General features: G+C 42.3%; 1 protein-coding gene across 2 annotated transcripts in view; it reads right to left on the bottom strand.

Moving 5' to 3' along the window:
- The window catches only part of ripor3 (RIPOR family member 3), a 48,021-nt gene that overhangs the window by 13,446 nt on the left and 16,976 nt on the right, over window positions 1-17,599 (bottom strand). For both annotated transcript variants that reach the window (XM_057845643.1, XM_057845644.1), the window contains 19 exons: window positions 15,738-15,816; window positions 15,597-15,620; window positions 15,472-15,525; window positions 14,185-14,334; window positions 14,026-14,089; window positions 13,906-13,949; window positions 13,645-13,770; window positions 12,481-12,626; window positions 12,287-12,413; window positions 12,082-12,233; window positions 11,588-11,758; window positions 11,420-11,504; window positions 10,978-11,355; window positions 7,180-7,292; window positions 6,945-7,098; window positions 6,756-6,885; window positions 4,904-5,083; window positions 3,831-3,998; window positions 3,565-3,767 (listed from right to left, as the gene is read on the bottom strand). In XM_057845643.1, coding sequence (XP_057701626.1) covers window positions 3,565-3,767; window positions 3,831-3,998; window positions 4,904-5,083; window positions 6,756-6,885; window positions 6,945-7,098; window positions 7,180-7,292; window positions 10,978-11,355; window positions 11,420-11,504; window positions 11,588-11,758; window positions 12,082-12,233; window positions 12,287-12,413; window positions 12,481-12,626; window positions 13,645-13,770; window positions 13,906-13,949; window positions 14,026-14,089; window positions 14,185-14,334; window positions 15,472-15,525; window positions 15,597-15,620; window positions 15,738-15,816 — 2,548 coding nt within the window. The remainder of the gene's footprint in view (window positions 1-3,564; window positions 3,768-3,830; window positions 3,999-4,903; window positions 5,084-6,755; window positions 6,886-6,944; window positions 7,099-7,179; window positions 7,293-10,977; window positions 11,356-11,419; window positions 11,505-11,587; window positions 11,759-12,081; window positions 12,234-12,286; window positions 12,414-12,480; window positions 12,627-13,644; window positions 13,771-13,905; window positions 13,950-14,025; window positions 14,090-14,184; window positions 14,335-15,471; window positions 15,526-15,596; window positions 15,621-15,737; window positions 15,817-17,599) is intronic.

The following is a 17,599-nucleotide window of genomic DNA, read 5'->3' as shown; positions in this document are numbered from 1 at the left end:
CATTGTGAGTTTGGTAATGTCTTGAGACAGCTTGGTATGTGGACTAAGAAATGAAGCAGTACAAAAGAAGCTACTTACAGAAAGTGGTTTGACATTAAAGAAAGCCGCTGAAATAAGTGTGGCAATGGAAATTGCTTCAGAGGAGGCTCAACAGCTGAACACAACGAGCAGAATATACCGAGTATCAAGAACCCAAAGCAATCTTGCTGGTCCCTGTTTTAGGTGCGGTAAAACGGTGCATCTTTCCTCCACCTGCTGGTGCAAAGAAATGAACTGTCGTAATTGTGGAAAGAAGGGTCATGTTGAGGGTGCCTGTTCGAATTAAAAAAAAAAAAAAAAAGCATAGACGAAGAAAAGAAAATGGATGACGAAAAGAAGAAGAAATATGTCAAAGCAGTAGCAAGTGATCATACCTCTACTTCCGAAGATGACAGTGAAGTGCACACAGAGCATGTAATGAGTGTGGACGGAAAATCAGATTGTTACTGTCACACTGGTATTGTTAAAATGAAAGAAATGGCAAGACGTTATTTTTGGTGGCCAGGATTAGATAAACAGATATAAGAGACGGTAAAAAATTGTTCATCTTGCCAGAAGAGTCGCAACAATCCACCTGCAGCCCCACCTCATCCATAGGTGGATCTACTATTCAGGCGAAGTAGCCTTAGGCCCCCAACCAGTAGGGGGCCCCGAACGAGCAACGGCTTGGGCCACCGGAGCCAGCAGCACCCCCAACTATTCGTCATGTATCATTATGTCAGCATACCAAACAAACAAATAACAAAATAAAAAAGAAAGCCATTTGAATGCTGCATTTAGATTCTCTCCCCCACACACACGCAATGGACACACACACACACACTACAATATCCACGACGACGGACTGAGTATCAGTCGCTTAGCTTCATTTATCGTCGTTTAGCTTAGCTTAGCTCAGTTTAGCATTGCTTAGCTCCGCTTAGCTGTTCGTTAGCTTTACTTAGCTCTCCCGCGTTTTTCACGCCATTAAGCTCGCTATTTTTACAGCTCACTTGCTACTTTGCACGTCGGATATCGTTTATTTCGAACACATGAGCGAACGTGCTCTCCATGAGAGCCAAAGTGCAGTGAGGGAGAAGTTGAGAACAGGCCGCTAATGCCTCTTTTAACTTTCTTCTTCTTCTTCGCAACGAACATAAAATACACGACAGCACACCCTGTGGCGAAACAATGCAGTACAGTTCCAATCAGTCATACAATAACACTCAACAGCTAGTTAACAGCATTTGCTAACAAAAAAAAAATCTATTAGTGACACCCCAAACAATGACGAAGAATGTTTTTTTACAGAGTGTAAAGCTTTCGGTTAGCGGTTTAGCGAACGTACCTCCGGTAAACATTTCAAAATAAAAGCACGTCATGTTTGTCATATAAATAACAATTTCTGGAGTTAATCTCACATACTTCAGAATTAATATTATAATATGTTGAGTAAATACTACAGAATACAGATTCTACACTAAGAATAGCTTTCAAATGACACTCTTTATGACAAATATGATTGGCAATGAATAATTATAATTATTATACTGCTATTATAACAATTATTATACTATAATAATAATGCTAGAGTTTTTTTTAAAGAATTGTTTTGAATAATGTTGGAAAGGCAAAGTCAGTGATCTGAATCTGTTTACTTTCCATTCTTTTGCACTAGTAAATGCTGTCAGCATTTAACCTCATTGTTTATTTGTGATTAATTATTGTTATTTACATGATCATTTGTACTTTATTAAAGAACTTAAGTGTTCCAAAATGGTTTTGTGAATTAATAAGCGTCAACAAAAATTGATTTGCTAAATTAGGAAAAAAAAGAAAATTATTAGATTAGTCGACTAATCGTAAAACTAGTTGGCTGACTAATCAGGAGAAAATTTGTCGTTTAGGACAGCCCTAATGTACTGGAACATATTTCCTCCACACCCTTCTCACCTTTTTAACCCCTGACCCAAGAGAGAGGGCCCCTGGATATGTTCGCTAAAATTGCAAAGTCCGCCACTGACCTCATCCTTGGGATTTACTTCAGGACCCCTGGTATCGCATTCATATTGAATTTGCGGAGCCTTTTTGAAAATCAAATGTTGCTGGTTGCTATCGATGCCCATAGTAAGTGGCCAGAGGTAGATATCATTAAATCAACGACATCAGAAAAGACAAATTAAGGAGAGATGTTTGGCTGTTTCGGAGCCCCTGCACAACTCGTATGAGATAACAGATCCCAACTTGTGTCAGAAGAAATGATTGAATTCCTGCAAGCCAATGGGGTACAATAAGTTGGCTCCCTATCACCCGGCAACCAACTGCTTGGCAGAAAGGTTTGTGCAGACCCTCAAACATGCTCTCAAAGCATCACAAGGGCAAGGTACGCTACATCAGAGACTACACAAATTTCTCCTGAAATACTGAACATCTATGCATGCAACTACCACGGTATCGCCAGCGAGCCTAATGTTTTCTCGAGAGCTACGTACTGGCATGGACCTGTTGAAACCATCAACTCTGAGAGACATTGTTCAAATGGATCAACGGAAATAAGTCAAATACAGAGATCTGCATTCCAAGAACTGAGTTTTTGCACCTGGTACTGTTATGGCCCGGAGTTATCAGAGTAAGGAAAAGTGGGCCCCTGCCACCATCATTGCTCAAACTGGGCCTGTTTCCTACACAGTTAGGGCAGCTGATGGTGTTGGGCATCGTCATGTGGATCAATTGTTGGGAACTCCAGGCACTACTCCAGAACGGTCTAGTGATTGGAATGATTATAGCAGTGTAATTCTACCAAACACGTCTAGCTCACTGGATGTGTCAAAACCAAACAATCCTGCTGTAACTGTGTCAAATTCAAACAATGCAAAAATGGAACCTGCAACAGTATCTGAACCTGTTTCCATAAGTGAAAAATCTGAAGTGACTATTGAACGTCGTTATCCTATTTGTGACAGGCGACCGTCTGCTAGATTAAATTTATAGTAATAAGTAAGATGGGAAAAGCAGGAGGTTCTTTTGTGTTTATTTCTGGGACATATTATGTAAGGGGGGAGGAGACGTAACATATTTATGTCACACTGGTGTTGCCATAGTAGTGCGCTCCCGGTTGGTGTGGTATTACGGTAAAAAGAAACTCTCTGATGAGTCGTGTGCACATGTGATGAGAAGCACAATGAATAAAGAAGTGTCGTTCCACTCAAATACTTAGATTGAGGAATTACCCAACAGAAGTGACCCAAAATCAATAGGAAGTTGACTGTAAAACCCCAAACTCAACAAGAAATGATAGAAAAAATGTACAGGAAATACCCCAAAATGTACAGGAGGTGACACCATATTCACTCATTGCCCCATTGACTATGATAGTCATCTAATGTATTTAAACTAGGAGGACTTGCTATGAATGCTTCTCTTATAGCGCCATTGACGGCGCTAGACGTCCAATCCATTTTGACTAGTCACAATTTATTGGCTTCAAGTGGCATCCAATGAGCTAAACATACAAACACTATGCATTTCTGAATGTATGAGGCCAACCTTGGCTCGGAAGGCGGCACAGGCGCCTGCCCTTTTTAGGCAACGGGCTGCCGCCCGGCACACTTTCAAGTCCGGGTCCGCCTGGAGGGCCGCCAACGTTCGCAGCGTGCAGCCCAGCGGCAGGAGTCGGGCGGCGCCCCGAGACGTCAACTTGCTTAGTGCCCCTTTGCGCTCCGGACCCGTCAGTGCCGACAGGAAGCGCTCTGTCACATGAAACGGCAGTCAAGTTTTGTTCGCGCACGGAGAGCGGCAGTGTGTGGGCACACCTTCTTTGGCAAGGCGCGCCACGTGATCGCCCGGGGTCAGGACGCGGCAGCGTTTTAGGTAGACGCACAGCTGGAAGAAGCTGACGCGGTCTGGGGCGCACGGAGGCTGAGGGGGCCACAGCGCCGCCCTGCTGGCCGCCTGCACCTGCTGCAGAAGCCTCAGGAACACTGAAAACACATCAGCCACTTTAAGCTTCGATTACGCCACATTTTTGCCCCAAATGTACGGTTCTCCCAAAATTTGACAAAACATCTCCATTTATTTCCAACACTATTTATATTTTAATTACAAAAAATGCCTCACTATCCTCAGGAAATGCCCCGAAAAGCCATGAAATCTACAGAAAGTCACCCAGAAATGCTGTAAAATCAATGCGAAAAATATCTCCAAGAAAATCACAAAAAAAAAACGCAATACCACAAATAATAAAAAAAAAAAAGGTTTAAAAAGGTAAATAAATGAAAAAAAACCCAGCAGAAAACAGAAAAAAATGCCCAACATTAAAAGGAAATGCAAAAAAAATAAAATAAAATAAAAAATAAATAAACGCTCAAACTCCCCAAAATAGCAAATAATCACAAAACTGTCAAACCTAACTTTAGAATTTTTGGATTTATTGGCTGCCATTGACACACGATGAAAGGTAAAGAAAAATGCTGCAAAAACTGTGAAAACAAAAAACACAAAAAAAACCCTCTAAACAAACCTAAAAACCCCAAACAATAGCAAAGAGAGTTGAAAAACCATGGAAAACTTTTCATTTGAGTATTTTTGGACTTATTGGCAGCCATGACGGCTCAATGAGATTAATGGTTAAAAAAAAAAAAAAAATCCTGCAAAATCTACGAGAAACCATGGAAAACCCCCCCACCAAATAACCTCTGAAAAAACATTAAAACCACAAAAAATCGGGAAAAAGTCACGGAAAACTTTTAATTTTTGCCTTTATTCTGCACTCATTGGCAAGACATCCATTTTGACTGAGAAGGGGTGAATTTGCCATGAGGAAGTGACCTAAAACTGCATCTTTTATTAAAATATTTTTATTATTATTATTATTTTTTTTTTTTACCTTTTTCTGGGAGTCCTGGTTGCTTGGCTTTTGTTTTGACTTTGATTTTGTGCGAGTAACGCCGCCTGAGTGCGTTGATAAAGTTGTCTGAGTTGCAGCAGAATGGAGAAGAAGCAGCATCTCTCACGCAGTCAGCCCAGAATGACAAAACCTCTGGACTCTTCTGATCCTCGGGGAATACTGAAAATGATAGGTGAACAAGCTGTGACTGATCAAGCATGGAGATGCCACCAATCCAAATCCTCGTAAAACCAACCAACAGAACAACCAAAAAAACTCAAATTGGCAGTTTGTCCATTCGAAACTTAGACATGTGCCGATTACTGGTTTCAAGGTATACTGTGGTATGAAAACGTCAAGGTCAAGATTTTTTGTACAGTACCTGAGGTATTAGCTGATTTTTATTTCCCAAGAATGCATGGAGAAATCCCTCGCTTGCAGCTATAAGGCTCAACCCTCCCCCACCGGTTGTTACTCAGTGTCAGTGAGTTAGCTGTGCTACAAGATGATTAGAGGAGGTGAAACACCTGAACTTTTTCCCCCACTGAAGAAAACAAAATCATTGTTTGGGAATACTTCGGCTACAGAAAAGTTACAGCCGGCTGCGGCTTAGAGGAAGAGGGCCAACCGACATCTAAAGCATGTTTGCGGAGGGTGGCTGCCGAGGAGGCATTACCTCCAATATGATTTCGCATTTATACTAGGGCTGTCAAAATTATTGCGTTAACGAGCGGTAATTAGTTTTTAAAATTAATCCCGTTAAAATATTTGACGCAATTAACGCACAAATGCCCCGCTCAAACAGATTGAAATGACAGCAGAGTGAAAGGTGTACTTGTTGTGTTTTTCGGAGTTTTGGCGCCCTCTGCTGGCGCTTGGGTGCAACTGATTTTATAGGCTTCAGCACCCATGAGCATTGTGTAAGTAATTATTGACATCAACAATGGCGGGCTACTAGTTTATTTTTTTGATTGAAAATTTTACAAATTTTATTTAAACGAAAACATTAAAAGGGTTTTAATATATCTTTTAAGAACTACAAGTCATTCTATCTATGGATCGCTTTAACAGAATGTTAATAATGGTAATGCAATCTTGTTGATTTATTGTTATAATAAAGAAATACAGTACTTATGTACCGTATGTTGAATGTATATATCCATCTTGTGTCTTATCTTTTCATTCCAACAATAATTTACAGAAAATATGGCATATTTTATAGAAGGTTTGAATTGCGATTAATTGCGATTAATTAATTTTTAAGCTGTAAATAACTCGATTAAAAATTTTTATCGTTTGACACCCCTAATTTATACAAAATTAAAGATGAGTAAACACTGTCATCAACGTTTCCCACCAGCTACGAGAAATTACTCCAGCGTGTTTAGAGTGTCTAGCGGTGGTAAAACGTGTTTTTTTCCCTCTGGCAACTGTCTGTGTTAGGAAAGAGAGTGTGTGTATAATGTAAACATGATACAAGTCATACACACACGCCTTTCATGGAAAATAATTCAATTATTGTTGCTCTGGTGGTCATAAAGTTGAGCTGTGGCTGTGGGTTTAGGCTCACCTAAAGGGCTGCATTTATTTTAATTTTATTTAGTATATACGGTATATTTAGTATATATAATTTTAACATTATACTTATGTTCAAATTTGCCAATATGCTTTGAAAAATAAAAATCCTGTTCGATGGAGTTTTTTTTTTAAAACCCCAGATAGCTCAAAGTAACACATTCTAGAGCTGTAATTGCAATACCGTGAAACCGTGATATTTTGGGTTAAGGTTATCATACCGTCTGAATATCATACCAGTACATGCCTACTTTGAGTAGCTATTTTTCATACTGACGTTCTTCAGTGGAGACGTTGTCCTTGTTCTCTAGCAGTAAGCAGCTGATTGTATTCAGGACACCAGCTTGTTGAGAAACGTCCTCAAGAACATCCGCACGAGCTAAAGCGAAATCGATCCTGGGCAACATCTGCGGACAATAGGGAGAACGTCAGAGGAACATCCACAGAAAAGCCGTACACTACGTACCTCCAGTAAGATGCAGCACGAGTCCAGGTGTGCCTCCAGGGCCCGGTCCAGGCCCCAGTTCCCACAAGTCAGCGGGGTGACCGGTGGCTCCTCCTCCTCCACGGCAGATTGGTCGTCAGGCTGGAGAGGGTCGGCGCTCCTCGGAGAAGTCGCGCTGTTTGGGACAGAACTTTGGTTTCGTCCTTTTAAACGCCTCCTTTCGGTTTGAAATCTCACATTCTACCCAAGGACTCACTCTCCGAAACAGGAACTGTTGTCATCATGTGACAGGAAGTCAAAGCTGCAGAGAACCTCCTCCACGGCCAAGGTGTCATTTGATGACGAGCGTCTCATCATGGACAGGTCGTTCTGTAGTTCAAAAGAGACGTGATTACTTCTTCAGGCAGGCAGGTATTCTTTGTGCTTCAGCTAGTTTTGCAACGATACCATTTTACTTTGGCTCCTGATACCGATTCTGATACCCGGCTGTGTGGTATCAGGTGATGCCTATACTGTACCGATACCACATTAAAAAAAAAAAATATATAATAATGTACATCTTTTTTTCTTTCAATACTAAATTACTGTATACAGTAGGGCAAATGAGTATTTAGTCAAACACCAATTTTGCAAGTTCTCCTACTTGAAAATGTTAGAGAGGCCTGTAATTGTCAACATGGGTAAACCTAAACCATGAGGGACAGAATGTGGAGAAAAAAACCCAGAAAATCACATTGTTTGATCTTTAATGAATTTATTTCCAAATTAGAGTGGAAAAAAAGTAGTTGGTCACCTACAAACAAGCAAGATTTCTGGCTGTCAAAGAGGTCTAACTTCTTCCAACGAGGCTCCACTCGTTCCCTGTGTTAATGGCACCTGTTTTATCTCATCGGTACAAAAGACACCTGTCCACAACCTCAGTCAGTCACACTCCAAACTCCACTATGGCCAAGACCAAAGAGCTGTCGAAGGACACCAGAGACAAAATTGTAGACCTGCACCAGGCTGGGAAGACTGAATCTGCAATAGGTAAAATGCTTGGTGTAAAGAAATCAACTATGGGAGCAATTATTAGAAAATGGAAGACATACAAGACCACTGATAATCTCCCTCGATCTGGGGCTCCATGCAAGATCTCACCCCGTGGCGTCAAAATGATAACAAGAACAGTGAGCAAAAATCCCAGAACCACACGGGGGGACCTAGTGAATGAGCTACAGAGAGCAGGGACCACAGTAACAAAGGCTACTATCAGTAACACAATGCGCCGCCAGGGACTCAAATCCTGCACTGGCAAACGTGTCCCCCTGCTGAAGAAAGTACACTGCGGGTCGCTAGAGAGCATTTGGATGATCCAGAAGAGGATTGGGAGAATGTGTTATGGTCAGATGAAACCAAAATAGAACTTTTTGGTAGAAACACAGGTTCTTGTGTTTGGAGGAGAAAGAATACTGAATTGCATCCGAAGAACACCAAACCCACTGTGAAGCATGGGGGTGGAAACATCATACTTTAGGGCTGTTTTTCTGCAAAGGGACCAGGAGGACTGATCTATGTAAAGGAAAGAATGAATGGGGCCATGTATCGAGAGATTTTGAGTGAAAATCTCCTTCCGTCAGCAAGGGCATTGAAGATGAGACGTGGCTGGGTCTTTCAGCATGACAATGATCCCAAACACACAGCCAGGGCAACAAAGGAGTGGCTTCGTAAGAAGCATTTCAAGGTCCTGGAGTGGCCTAGCCAGTCTCTAGATCTCAACCCCATAGAAAATCTGTGGAGGGAGTTGAAAGTCCGTGTTGCCCAACGACAGCCCCAAAACAACACTCCTCTAGAGGAGATCTGCATAGAGGAAAGGACCAAAATACCAGCAACAGTGTGTGAAAAGCTTGTGAAGAGTTACAGAAAACGTTTAGCCTCCGTTATTGCCAACAAAGGGTACATAACAAAGTATTGAGATGAACTTTTGGTATTGGGCAAATACTTATTTTCCACCATGAGTTGCAAATAAATTCTTTAAAAACCAAACAATGTTATTTTCTGTTTTTTTTTTCTCTCATGGTTGAGGTTTACCCATCTTGACAATTACAGGCCTCTGTAATATTTTCAAGTGGGAGAACTTGCACAATTAGTGTTTGACTAAATACTTATTTGCCCCACTGTACTCAGTTGACTGTAAAGCCATTCCTCTCATGACTTGGTCAGACACTGCTTAACTCATTGGCTGCCAATGACTGCGCTATACATCCAATCAGTCTGAAATGGGAGGGATGGTAGCAAATGAACATTCAATCACTGCCACCCTCCTACGTCAAATGGAATTAACGTCTATTTGTGATGAACTCCTTAAAATTCATGGCAGATGCTGAGAATTTTGGCCTCAGGGCAGCCATGTATGTAGGGGCAACCTTCCTTTCATAGTTAATGCACTGACATTCAACTGAAGTCATAACTAGCTTATTTCTTTAAAAGATTATTTTATCAATGTCAAAGCAGGTGATATTTATTCATTGGGTGCCATTGACTGCTAGAAGTCCAACCCATTGGAAGTGGGCTGACAACGAATGAACGAACCACGCTGCCAACCTCCCATTTCAAATGGATTGGACATCTGCTAATGATAAAATCATTTCAATTCACAACAGAAGGATGATTGGACAAAAGGGCGTAGGTTGGCATAGGGACGGCAGGGACATAACACTAGCAACTTTTCAGGATGCTCAAATTGTCCCCACTAACTTTTAAGCAACCTTATTTGCATTCTATAATGAGTTCAGTTATACAAAGACGTAATTTAGTTCTCTTCCCATATGTTATAAGGACAGAATTGACTCTACTATTACTAAGTGAATTATTTTCATTATGTATAGACTTTCCCCCATTTCACTTGCTAAATGTGCCGGTCCATTTTTTTCCCTGAAACACACATTTGATTGGCTGATGAGTTAACCCCTCCCGCCACACAGACATATACACAGCCCCGACAGATTTATTTCGACAACATGCCACCTCCTCTGCCCTCTTCGAAGAGAAGAATCATTAGAAGATTTTTTTTCGGCCAGCAGCAGCAACTGTAAGTAATGTAAAAAGATGTCAATGTTGTGGAGGTGGGGGAACACCACAAATTTTGCTAATGAGGTCAGGCCAGCCTCCACAAGGAACAAAGAAGTCAAGCTAGCCGTCTCTCATTTGAATCATTGTTTGCATTATGTACATTACGGTGATTCAATGCGGAGGCTTCAGAGTGCAAGTCCCTTTTTTTAAAAAAAATGGGGAGCTATCCAAAAATGGGTTCACTTCAGGGAGAAACTGACATGAACATGAACTGAAATGAAAAAAAAAATCTGTGAAATGATAGCACACATCAGAACTTCATGAGAGTACTTTGGTTTGAGTCTAGTGGGCCTTAGATATAGATCGGTCGTTGGATATCTCAGATTTTTTTTCATGAATTTTTTTACCCAAATCAACTTTTATATTACAATACTTTATTTTGAGTCTAGAGGTGCTCCAGTGTCCCACAGAAGTGGACCTATTCTTGGATAGCGCTCCGTTTGCACTTCAAAATGTTCCTTTAGTAGTTTTTGCAAACAAAGGTTTAAATCGAACATATCATCCGAACCAATACACTTGAAATTTAGTAAAAGTCAATAGAGATGTATTTTGCATTGATCATTTAGTTTAGCAATTAATTAGGTTCATATTTGTAAGAAATGTCGCCCTGACCCCAGTTCAATAATCTGTTTGGTCTTATTAATGTCCCAGCAAAATGTGTACATGCAAGTTATGCTGTTATATCATCCGTACCAATGCTGAGACCAAACCTACGCCCTAGATTGGACACCACACGATTGGCGGCGTACGTAGCTGGCGGCCATTTTGGATAGAGTGACCAGCAGTTGGAAACTAGATCTCAAAAAGTACATATTGTAAAGCATCGGCACGTTAATTCCTTGAATTCTTCAATACTGATCATGCCATTTTAGTGCCATATCAAGTATCGGTGCAACATTAGCTGCAGAACCCCTGGTGGTGCAAGTGCTGCGCTGTGCCTCACCCTCAGTATGGTACTGAGATGTTGAATCCGCTGCTCCAGGATCCTTAACGGGCCCTCGCAACTGCTCCGCTTCTGGAAGTTTCTTTCCAGTTCGGCCAGCAGTGCCCCCAGTCGCTGGGCCTGTGCTCGTCGCTCACTGCCCCCAGGCCCTGACCGTCCTGCTTCGGCGTACGGGCTCGGGGGTGCAGGTGCCTGGGACTCTGTGGTGGGGGAGTCTGGAGAGGGGGACCTTGAAGCTGGGGACTCCGGAGCTGGGGACTCCGGAGCTGGGGACCCTGGAGCTGGGGACCCTGGAGCTGGGGACCCTGGAGCTGGGGACTCCGGAGCTGGGGACTCCGGAGCTGGGGACTCCGGAGCTGGCGACTCCGGGGTGGCGTCCTGTCGATAAAGAGTCACTTTGCTGCTTTGGTCTAACCAATGATCAAAAAACAGTTTGACAAACTTTAAATTCCTCGCCATCAAGGGAGACTTGGTTCTCCACGGGACTTCCTGCTGGGTTGTCTTTGAGGATGTCGGGGGTACTGGACCTAAAGTTAAAAAATGACTCTTAGCCCTTGATAAATTTGAGTACCTTTGGAATCAGTCAGTCAAATGTGTTGAACTTTGTCACCTGTGAGCATCCAGGAGAGGAGAAGGATCAGAGAACAGTCCTCCCCACGCCGCCTCCTCCTCTTCGTGTTCCTTACCAAGCCGCCTCCTTCTCCTCCTCATAATCACTTGTTCCTCGTCATCCTCCCCGAGGGAAAGATGGGTGTGACTGCCTGTCACGCTGCTGCTGACGCTGGATGGATGGGAGGATGGATGGGAGGATGGATGGACAGAAGGCAGGCAGGATGAAGGAAGAAACAATGCATGGTTGGATTATAGAGTGAGAAGTTGGGTGAACGGTTTGGATGGACAGAAGAAAGGAAGGAGAGATAGATGGTTGGTTGGATTGATGGATAAATGATGGATGGATATATGGATTAAATGGAAGAATGTTGAATCATGGACGGACAAAATGTTGGAGGGAAAGAAGTTGATGGATGAATGGTTGGATCACAATGTGTAGATAGGACAAAGGATGGACAAAACGGAGGTTGGACAGGGAATCTGCTAATGTACCTTGGTGGCGTCTTGGCCTGCGATTGACTGGACGCGATGGACGAGTAGGACAGGTAGCTCATTAAGGACACTCCCCTGTCCCGCCCACTCCTGGACACCCGGAGCGGGACCGAAGCTCCGCCTCCTCCTTCCTGCAGCTCCCTCATCATGGACTACAAAGCAACAGTCATTCCCAAAACGTCTTCCAAAACCAACAAGCGCTTACCTGGAAATACTTCTCGGAGAAGGACGGCGTACTGGGTGCGGTCCAACTTTGGACCGAGGTCTTCCTGCTCCATCCTGGTTGTCGCGCGCTGGACAAAAGTCCCGCCTTTTCACCGCCGTCCAAAGGACTGCCGGAAAGACAGGCGTGAACTTTGAATTGCTGTTTATCGAGGTACGCGTCTGTCTCCGTCTTACTTCCAGGTCACCTCCAGCTGTAGCTTGATGGTCCCCAGTTGTGTGATGTCCACCACCATGAGCTGGGGAGTGGCCACAAAGAAGTGTGCGCTGGCGCAGGTCACCGTGCCCACCAGCTGCCAGCCGAGACCCTTGGCCTCTGAAACCTGTGTACGGTACACTATTAACTCATTGGCTGTCATTGACTACGCTAGACTTCCTACCCATTTGGACTTGGATGGGGCAAATCAAAGTTTAGCATGAACAAAAAAAAAGAAAAAGCAGAATGGAAGTTTTTGTTTTGGATTTTTTGTTTGCAAGTTTACCCCAGATTTTGTTTGCACTTTTCTTTCTACCTTGAGTCTTAAGCTCACGCCGGCGAGATCAATCACGTGGCATCTTTAAAGTGCTGAGAAAATCAACTATTTTAAATAGAGCACTGCTGTCAACATGGCATGGAAGCATGGATTTTAAACTCTCTTCAAGTTTTTATTTGGTGCTGATAGACCACAGAAAACCTGCCAACTTATCATTAATTTAATGGTGGAAAAGATGTTTATCTGTGCATGTGTGCGCACTAGACAATAGAGAGCATTCATGCTTCACTTCTGTCTATTTCTCCAGTCAGAATTGAATGATTTTGGTGTATTTTTATGCCTAATATGCTCATTTAATAATAACTGTTCATATAGATGACGTTGTGCTGAGAAAAAATATATACCAAGCAAGATAGCCAGGGCATGTTAAACCTCGTTAAAAGTTAAGCAGGACAGATTTATTTTACGCTACTATTGTTTTTTTTAACTTTATATAAAGAATATATTGCTCATAATTACTGTTTTTCTATGTTTTATATCACTGAAATAAGCACAGAATTAATTCAGGTTTGAGTCCAATAATTAAAAAAAAATAATTTACACATACAAAAAGAAAGAACTAAAGTGTGACTGTTATTGGACCTGTTGGCTCTACCGATAAGGTGTTCCTTTGTTTTGTTTTCAGGGATTTAAAAATCCTACTTTTTGTACTTATGAGTGACTTGACATATGAGCTTTCAAAGCTGTGATGTTTTGGTCTGACATTCAGATGAAAATGTTGTCATAAGTTATAGCATGATGTGTTATTTAAATGAAAGCTAATTTGAGAAGTGGTGGGGTAGGCAAAATTTCATCATACAGGAATTACCTTAATCTCAAAGTTGTGGTTGATATGCGGTAGGAATAGCATCTCCTCCTCGTCCCAGGACTGGACGTCATCACCTTGGATCCGGCCGCGAATCCTCCATCGCTGACGGCCCAACTGTATCGTAACCTGAACAAAAAAGGCACGAAAGCTTGCCAGGTTGGTAGTTATGCTAATAAGATCAGGAAGTAGGTACAGGCGCGGTACTTGGGTACCATGGAGCTCGGGTGAATGGAGAGTATTTAGTTGGCCGGAGATGCTCACCTCATATTGGTCTCCTGGACACAGCCGGGCAAAGCCTATGAGACCTGGGTGTAGAGAAAGCCGATAAAGCCACCCAGACGCCAATGATCGAACCCTAAAATTCATCTCCAGCAGGTCTACCTTTCATCTTGACGTGAAGTTCTCCCAGGAGGACCTCCAGCTCTCCCTCCATGGTTGACATGTCCTGAACAGAGAACACAAGCGGTGTCGGCCAGGAACTCGAATAATTGTTGCTTCCTCCAGATTCCAGAAGAAGTTGAATTCCTCGCAATGGAGAACCTGCGCGCTGTGCCTGTGGTTGCGTCCCAGTTCCAGTAGGCTCTCCCTGGACTGCCTCGTGGAGGGCGCAAGGGCGAAGGCTCTTTTCATGTTGACGGCTCCTTGGCAGAGGCGCCACTGGACGCAATAGTTCTCGTACAGCTCGTCTACCTGCACGTAAATGACAGTCATGCTAATTTCCATCAGAAATAGTTCACGACTTGACTTAAGCCCCTTTCACATACACCTGAACATTGTATATGTGAAAGCAACCTCTCGGGTCGACTGACACTGAGATGACGTGGACATTTACCGAGTCGCGTCTTAGTATGAAGTCTGGGACTTTACCGGGAAACGATGTGTGTGAAAGTGGCGTGAAATTCACGGGTCACAGCATGATGGCTGATGACATAAACATCATGGCGGGCCGATTGTCACTTCCTCTTTCTTCGCAGTAAGACGAAAAGCGGTAAACAAACATCGAAGTGATCAACATACCATGCTGGAAATAGCTAAATTAATCTGAAAACATAACGAAATTGAATTGCTACTGGATCGTAGAGCCGCGGAAGAGAGTTCATAATCCAAATTTGGAAATGTGTGGTTTATTTTGTTGCCGATGTTCGGGTCCGCAAATGCGGAAATAAGGTTGTACCTGAAAGCAAAAAACAACGGAGGGAAGTGTTCAAGGGTTTATTAAATGCAAACAAAAATGCACACGATCGCAGAAAAAGAGGAATAACACAATGGGTCTGCGACAGTAGGTCGACGGGGATCAGTAATATTAACCTAAGTGGTAGGCAGAGGGCCGACAAGACAACAAAACAAAAGGATTTTAAAACTAGGGCGGCAGGCGAACAAGCTAGCAAATGCACGAAATTCGGGAGCACAGGGTGTCCAATAGCACCCAGCAAGTTAATATCTCGGCACCCTTCTCTTGGATCGCCTGGACTTAAATAGTCTTGATGAGCTTGAATTGGCTGCAGGTGCGACGTTGGGAACGCTCCCACAACCGACTCCGTAACAAAACATGATCTGAAAAACAGAATGTGACAGCCGATGCTGACCAAAAATGACGTAGTGTCCAGGTTCTAAAATCGCGCCAGCAGCATTCCCCGCCCGGAGAGCACCGAGTGGGCAAAAAAGGACAAGTCTGTGAAAGTGTCCAAACCTGCGTAATTCCTGGGATATCTCTCCATATGGGAAAGCAAAGACACGAGTAAATCCCGTATCACCTTAAATGGGAATTTACCAGGCTATATGCGTGAAAGGGGCTTTAGATTTATGGGGTCTAGCTTTGACATTTACCTTGCTGATTTGAAACTCCAGCTTTCGAATGAACCTCTCCTGGGCTCGGATCTCCTGCAGAAGCAAAGAAAAATGAAAATATAATTCTGGTTTCTGAAAAAGACATGAAGCCAGGAATGCCTCACCTTCTCCAGGTCATACTGGAAGCCCTGCATAGAAAGAACAGGCCAGGGGTAAAGTTCATTTCATTCATCCAAGGTAAGATAGCGCTGCCCTGAACTGAAACCGCTTCATCAAAATGTATAATAATAGTATTGTAATCTCACCAGTCGAGAGTTCCTTTTGGTTTCTCTCTGGCGTGTTGACAGGAAATCCATCTCCGTCTGGTGGCGCTGCACATGCTCCCTGCACAAACGCATCACAGCCATCTATATTTCGTGAACAAGAATCCAGGTGTATCAGTCCCCAATTTTGAGACCAACAGACTCCAGACTTGAGATCTCAGACTAGTGGGCTGAGATTGCATGCCAAAAACTTTAATCATTTTACCTCAGATATCATTTGTTAGGACTTATGCTTAAGACCATTAGTTAGTTCATATAACCTTGATCAAATAGATCCAGACTCAAATTAGGGTTGGGAATCTCTGGCATGAAGCCGATTCGATATGTATCGAGATACACAGGTTACGATTCGATTAAAAAACGATACATTTTTAAGGCCGAGCGATTCGATACGATTTGATACAGTGCAAGAATGATACGGTTCGATAGAGTGAAAACGATACGATAGTAAATATTTGTTGTGTGTGTTTGTACAGTATTTTAAACATATAAAAAGACCACATTTCTAACATAGCAAAATTAAACTATGGTGTTAAATCAAGGCCAAAAGTTTTGTAATCTGAAAAAAAGAAACGATTGAAAAAAAAATGTTTGAAACTGAATGTTTAAGTTTTATTCTTGAATCTTTCAAAAGCGAAAAAAACGTTTTATTTTTTTATGAAAAAAAAAAAAAAAAGGCTTACCGTCATTTTGTTGGATGGGATTTATAATAAAATAAAACTCCAGTGACAGACAACAATAAAGTGCAGTAATTCAGTTACTGTATTTCCTGGTGTTTTTAACACAAGAGGTAAGTAATTTGAGTACAAACTTTCCACGTAAACATCTTACAAACAAAAAATATTAATTATATGCAGCAGCTCTAGAAAAAAAAAAGAATTAAACCTGCTAGTGTTATCATAAATAAATAATAAATTATTCTTTACGACTGGTATGATTGGAGGAATAAAAACATGACATTTTAGACAGACAGGTCAATAATCATTACTTTAACCTCATACATAGCAAAGTCATTCACTTATGCCTGTGCTTCCTCATTTTTTATTCCTCATCACTGTCCATATCTTTTTTGAAGGGCAGATTTTTCTTGAGGAAGATCAACTAATCTACATGTTCATGTTTAAGTAGACTGTGTTTCGTGGAAACAATATGCTGCCCTTTCCACCATTGTGGTGGGTTATTTTTCAGTGCTAAAAACTCACGATCTCTGTACCGCTCCTCACTTCACACAAGCTCTGTCCCATGCGAACAGATCTGGCCGCCTTCACTTCAAAGTCCGACTTTTGTTTTCCTGGGTGCGTTGAAAATCAATCGCTGCACGTCGCTGGCGTTGGTGATCACACTGTCCATTGTTTTAGCATGTTGCTTCGTTGCCACTACTAGTTTTGTTTTGGGCTGTGAAGAAAATGCTACGGAGCGTGCGTTACAGTGGTTTCGTTAGCTCTCGCGTTGTTATGACACGCCCGTGACGATCGGGTAATGACGGCGACTAGTAGTGGTTCTGCCGAAATGCATGGGAAGTTGAGGCAACCACGACTGTGAGTAGTGCTTGTCCATATTATATCATGCGTGCGGTCTCAAGCTAAGTGCGCTGTGTGGTGAATGACACAAGCGCAGCATGTGAAGTAAAAGCTAAATTATTATCATATTAAGTAATGCATTGAACTAGGCATTAGAAGCCGATTCTTGTGCTCGCGATAGCCGAATTCTATCTCTACTATCGGTTCATTGAAAATTTAAAAGCTAATTACTGTCGTATGGTAACATTACTATCGATATATCTGTATCTCTCACCTGTAAAACCGGATATCCGGTCGTATCGGTTTATTGTTCTCAAGCTTAAT

Source organism: Corythoichthys intestinalis, chromosome 9 (genome assembly GCF_030265065.1).
Source record: "Corythoichthys intestinalis isolate RoL2023-P3 chromosome 9, ASM3026506v1, whole genome shotgun sequence".
In the NCBI taxonomy this organism is placed as follows: domain Eukaryota; kingdom Metazoa; phylum Chordata; class Actinopteri; order Syngnathiformes; family Syngnathidae; genus Corythoichthys; species Corythoichthys intestinalis.
Note: the sequence above shows the minus strand (reverse complement) of the source record. Positions and strands in the feature narration are given on the sequence as shown.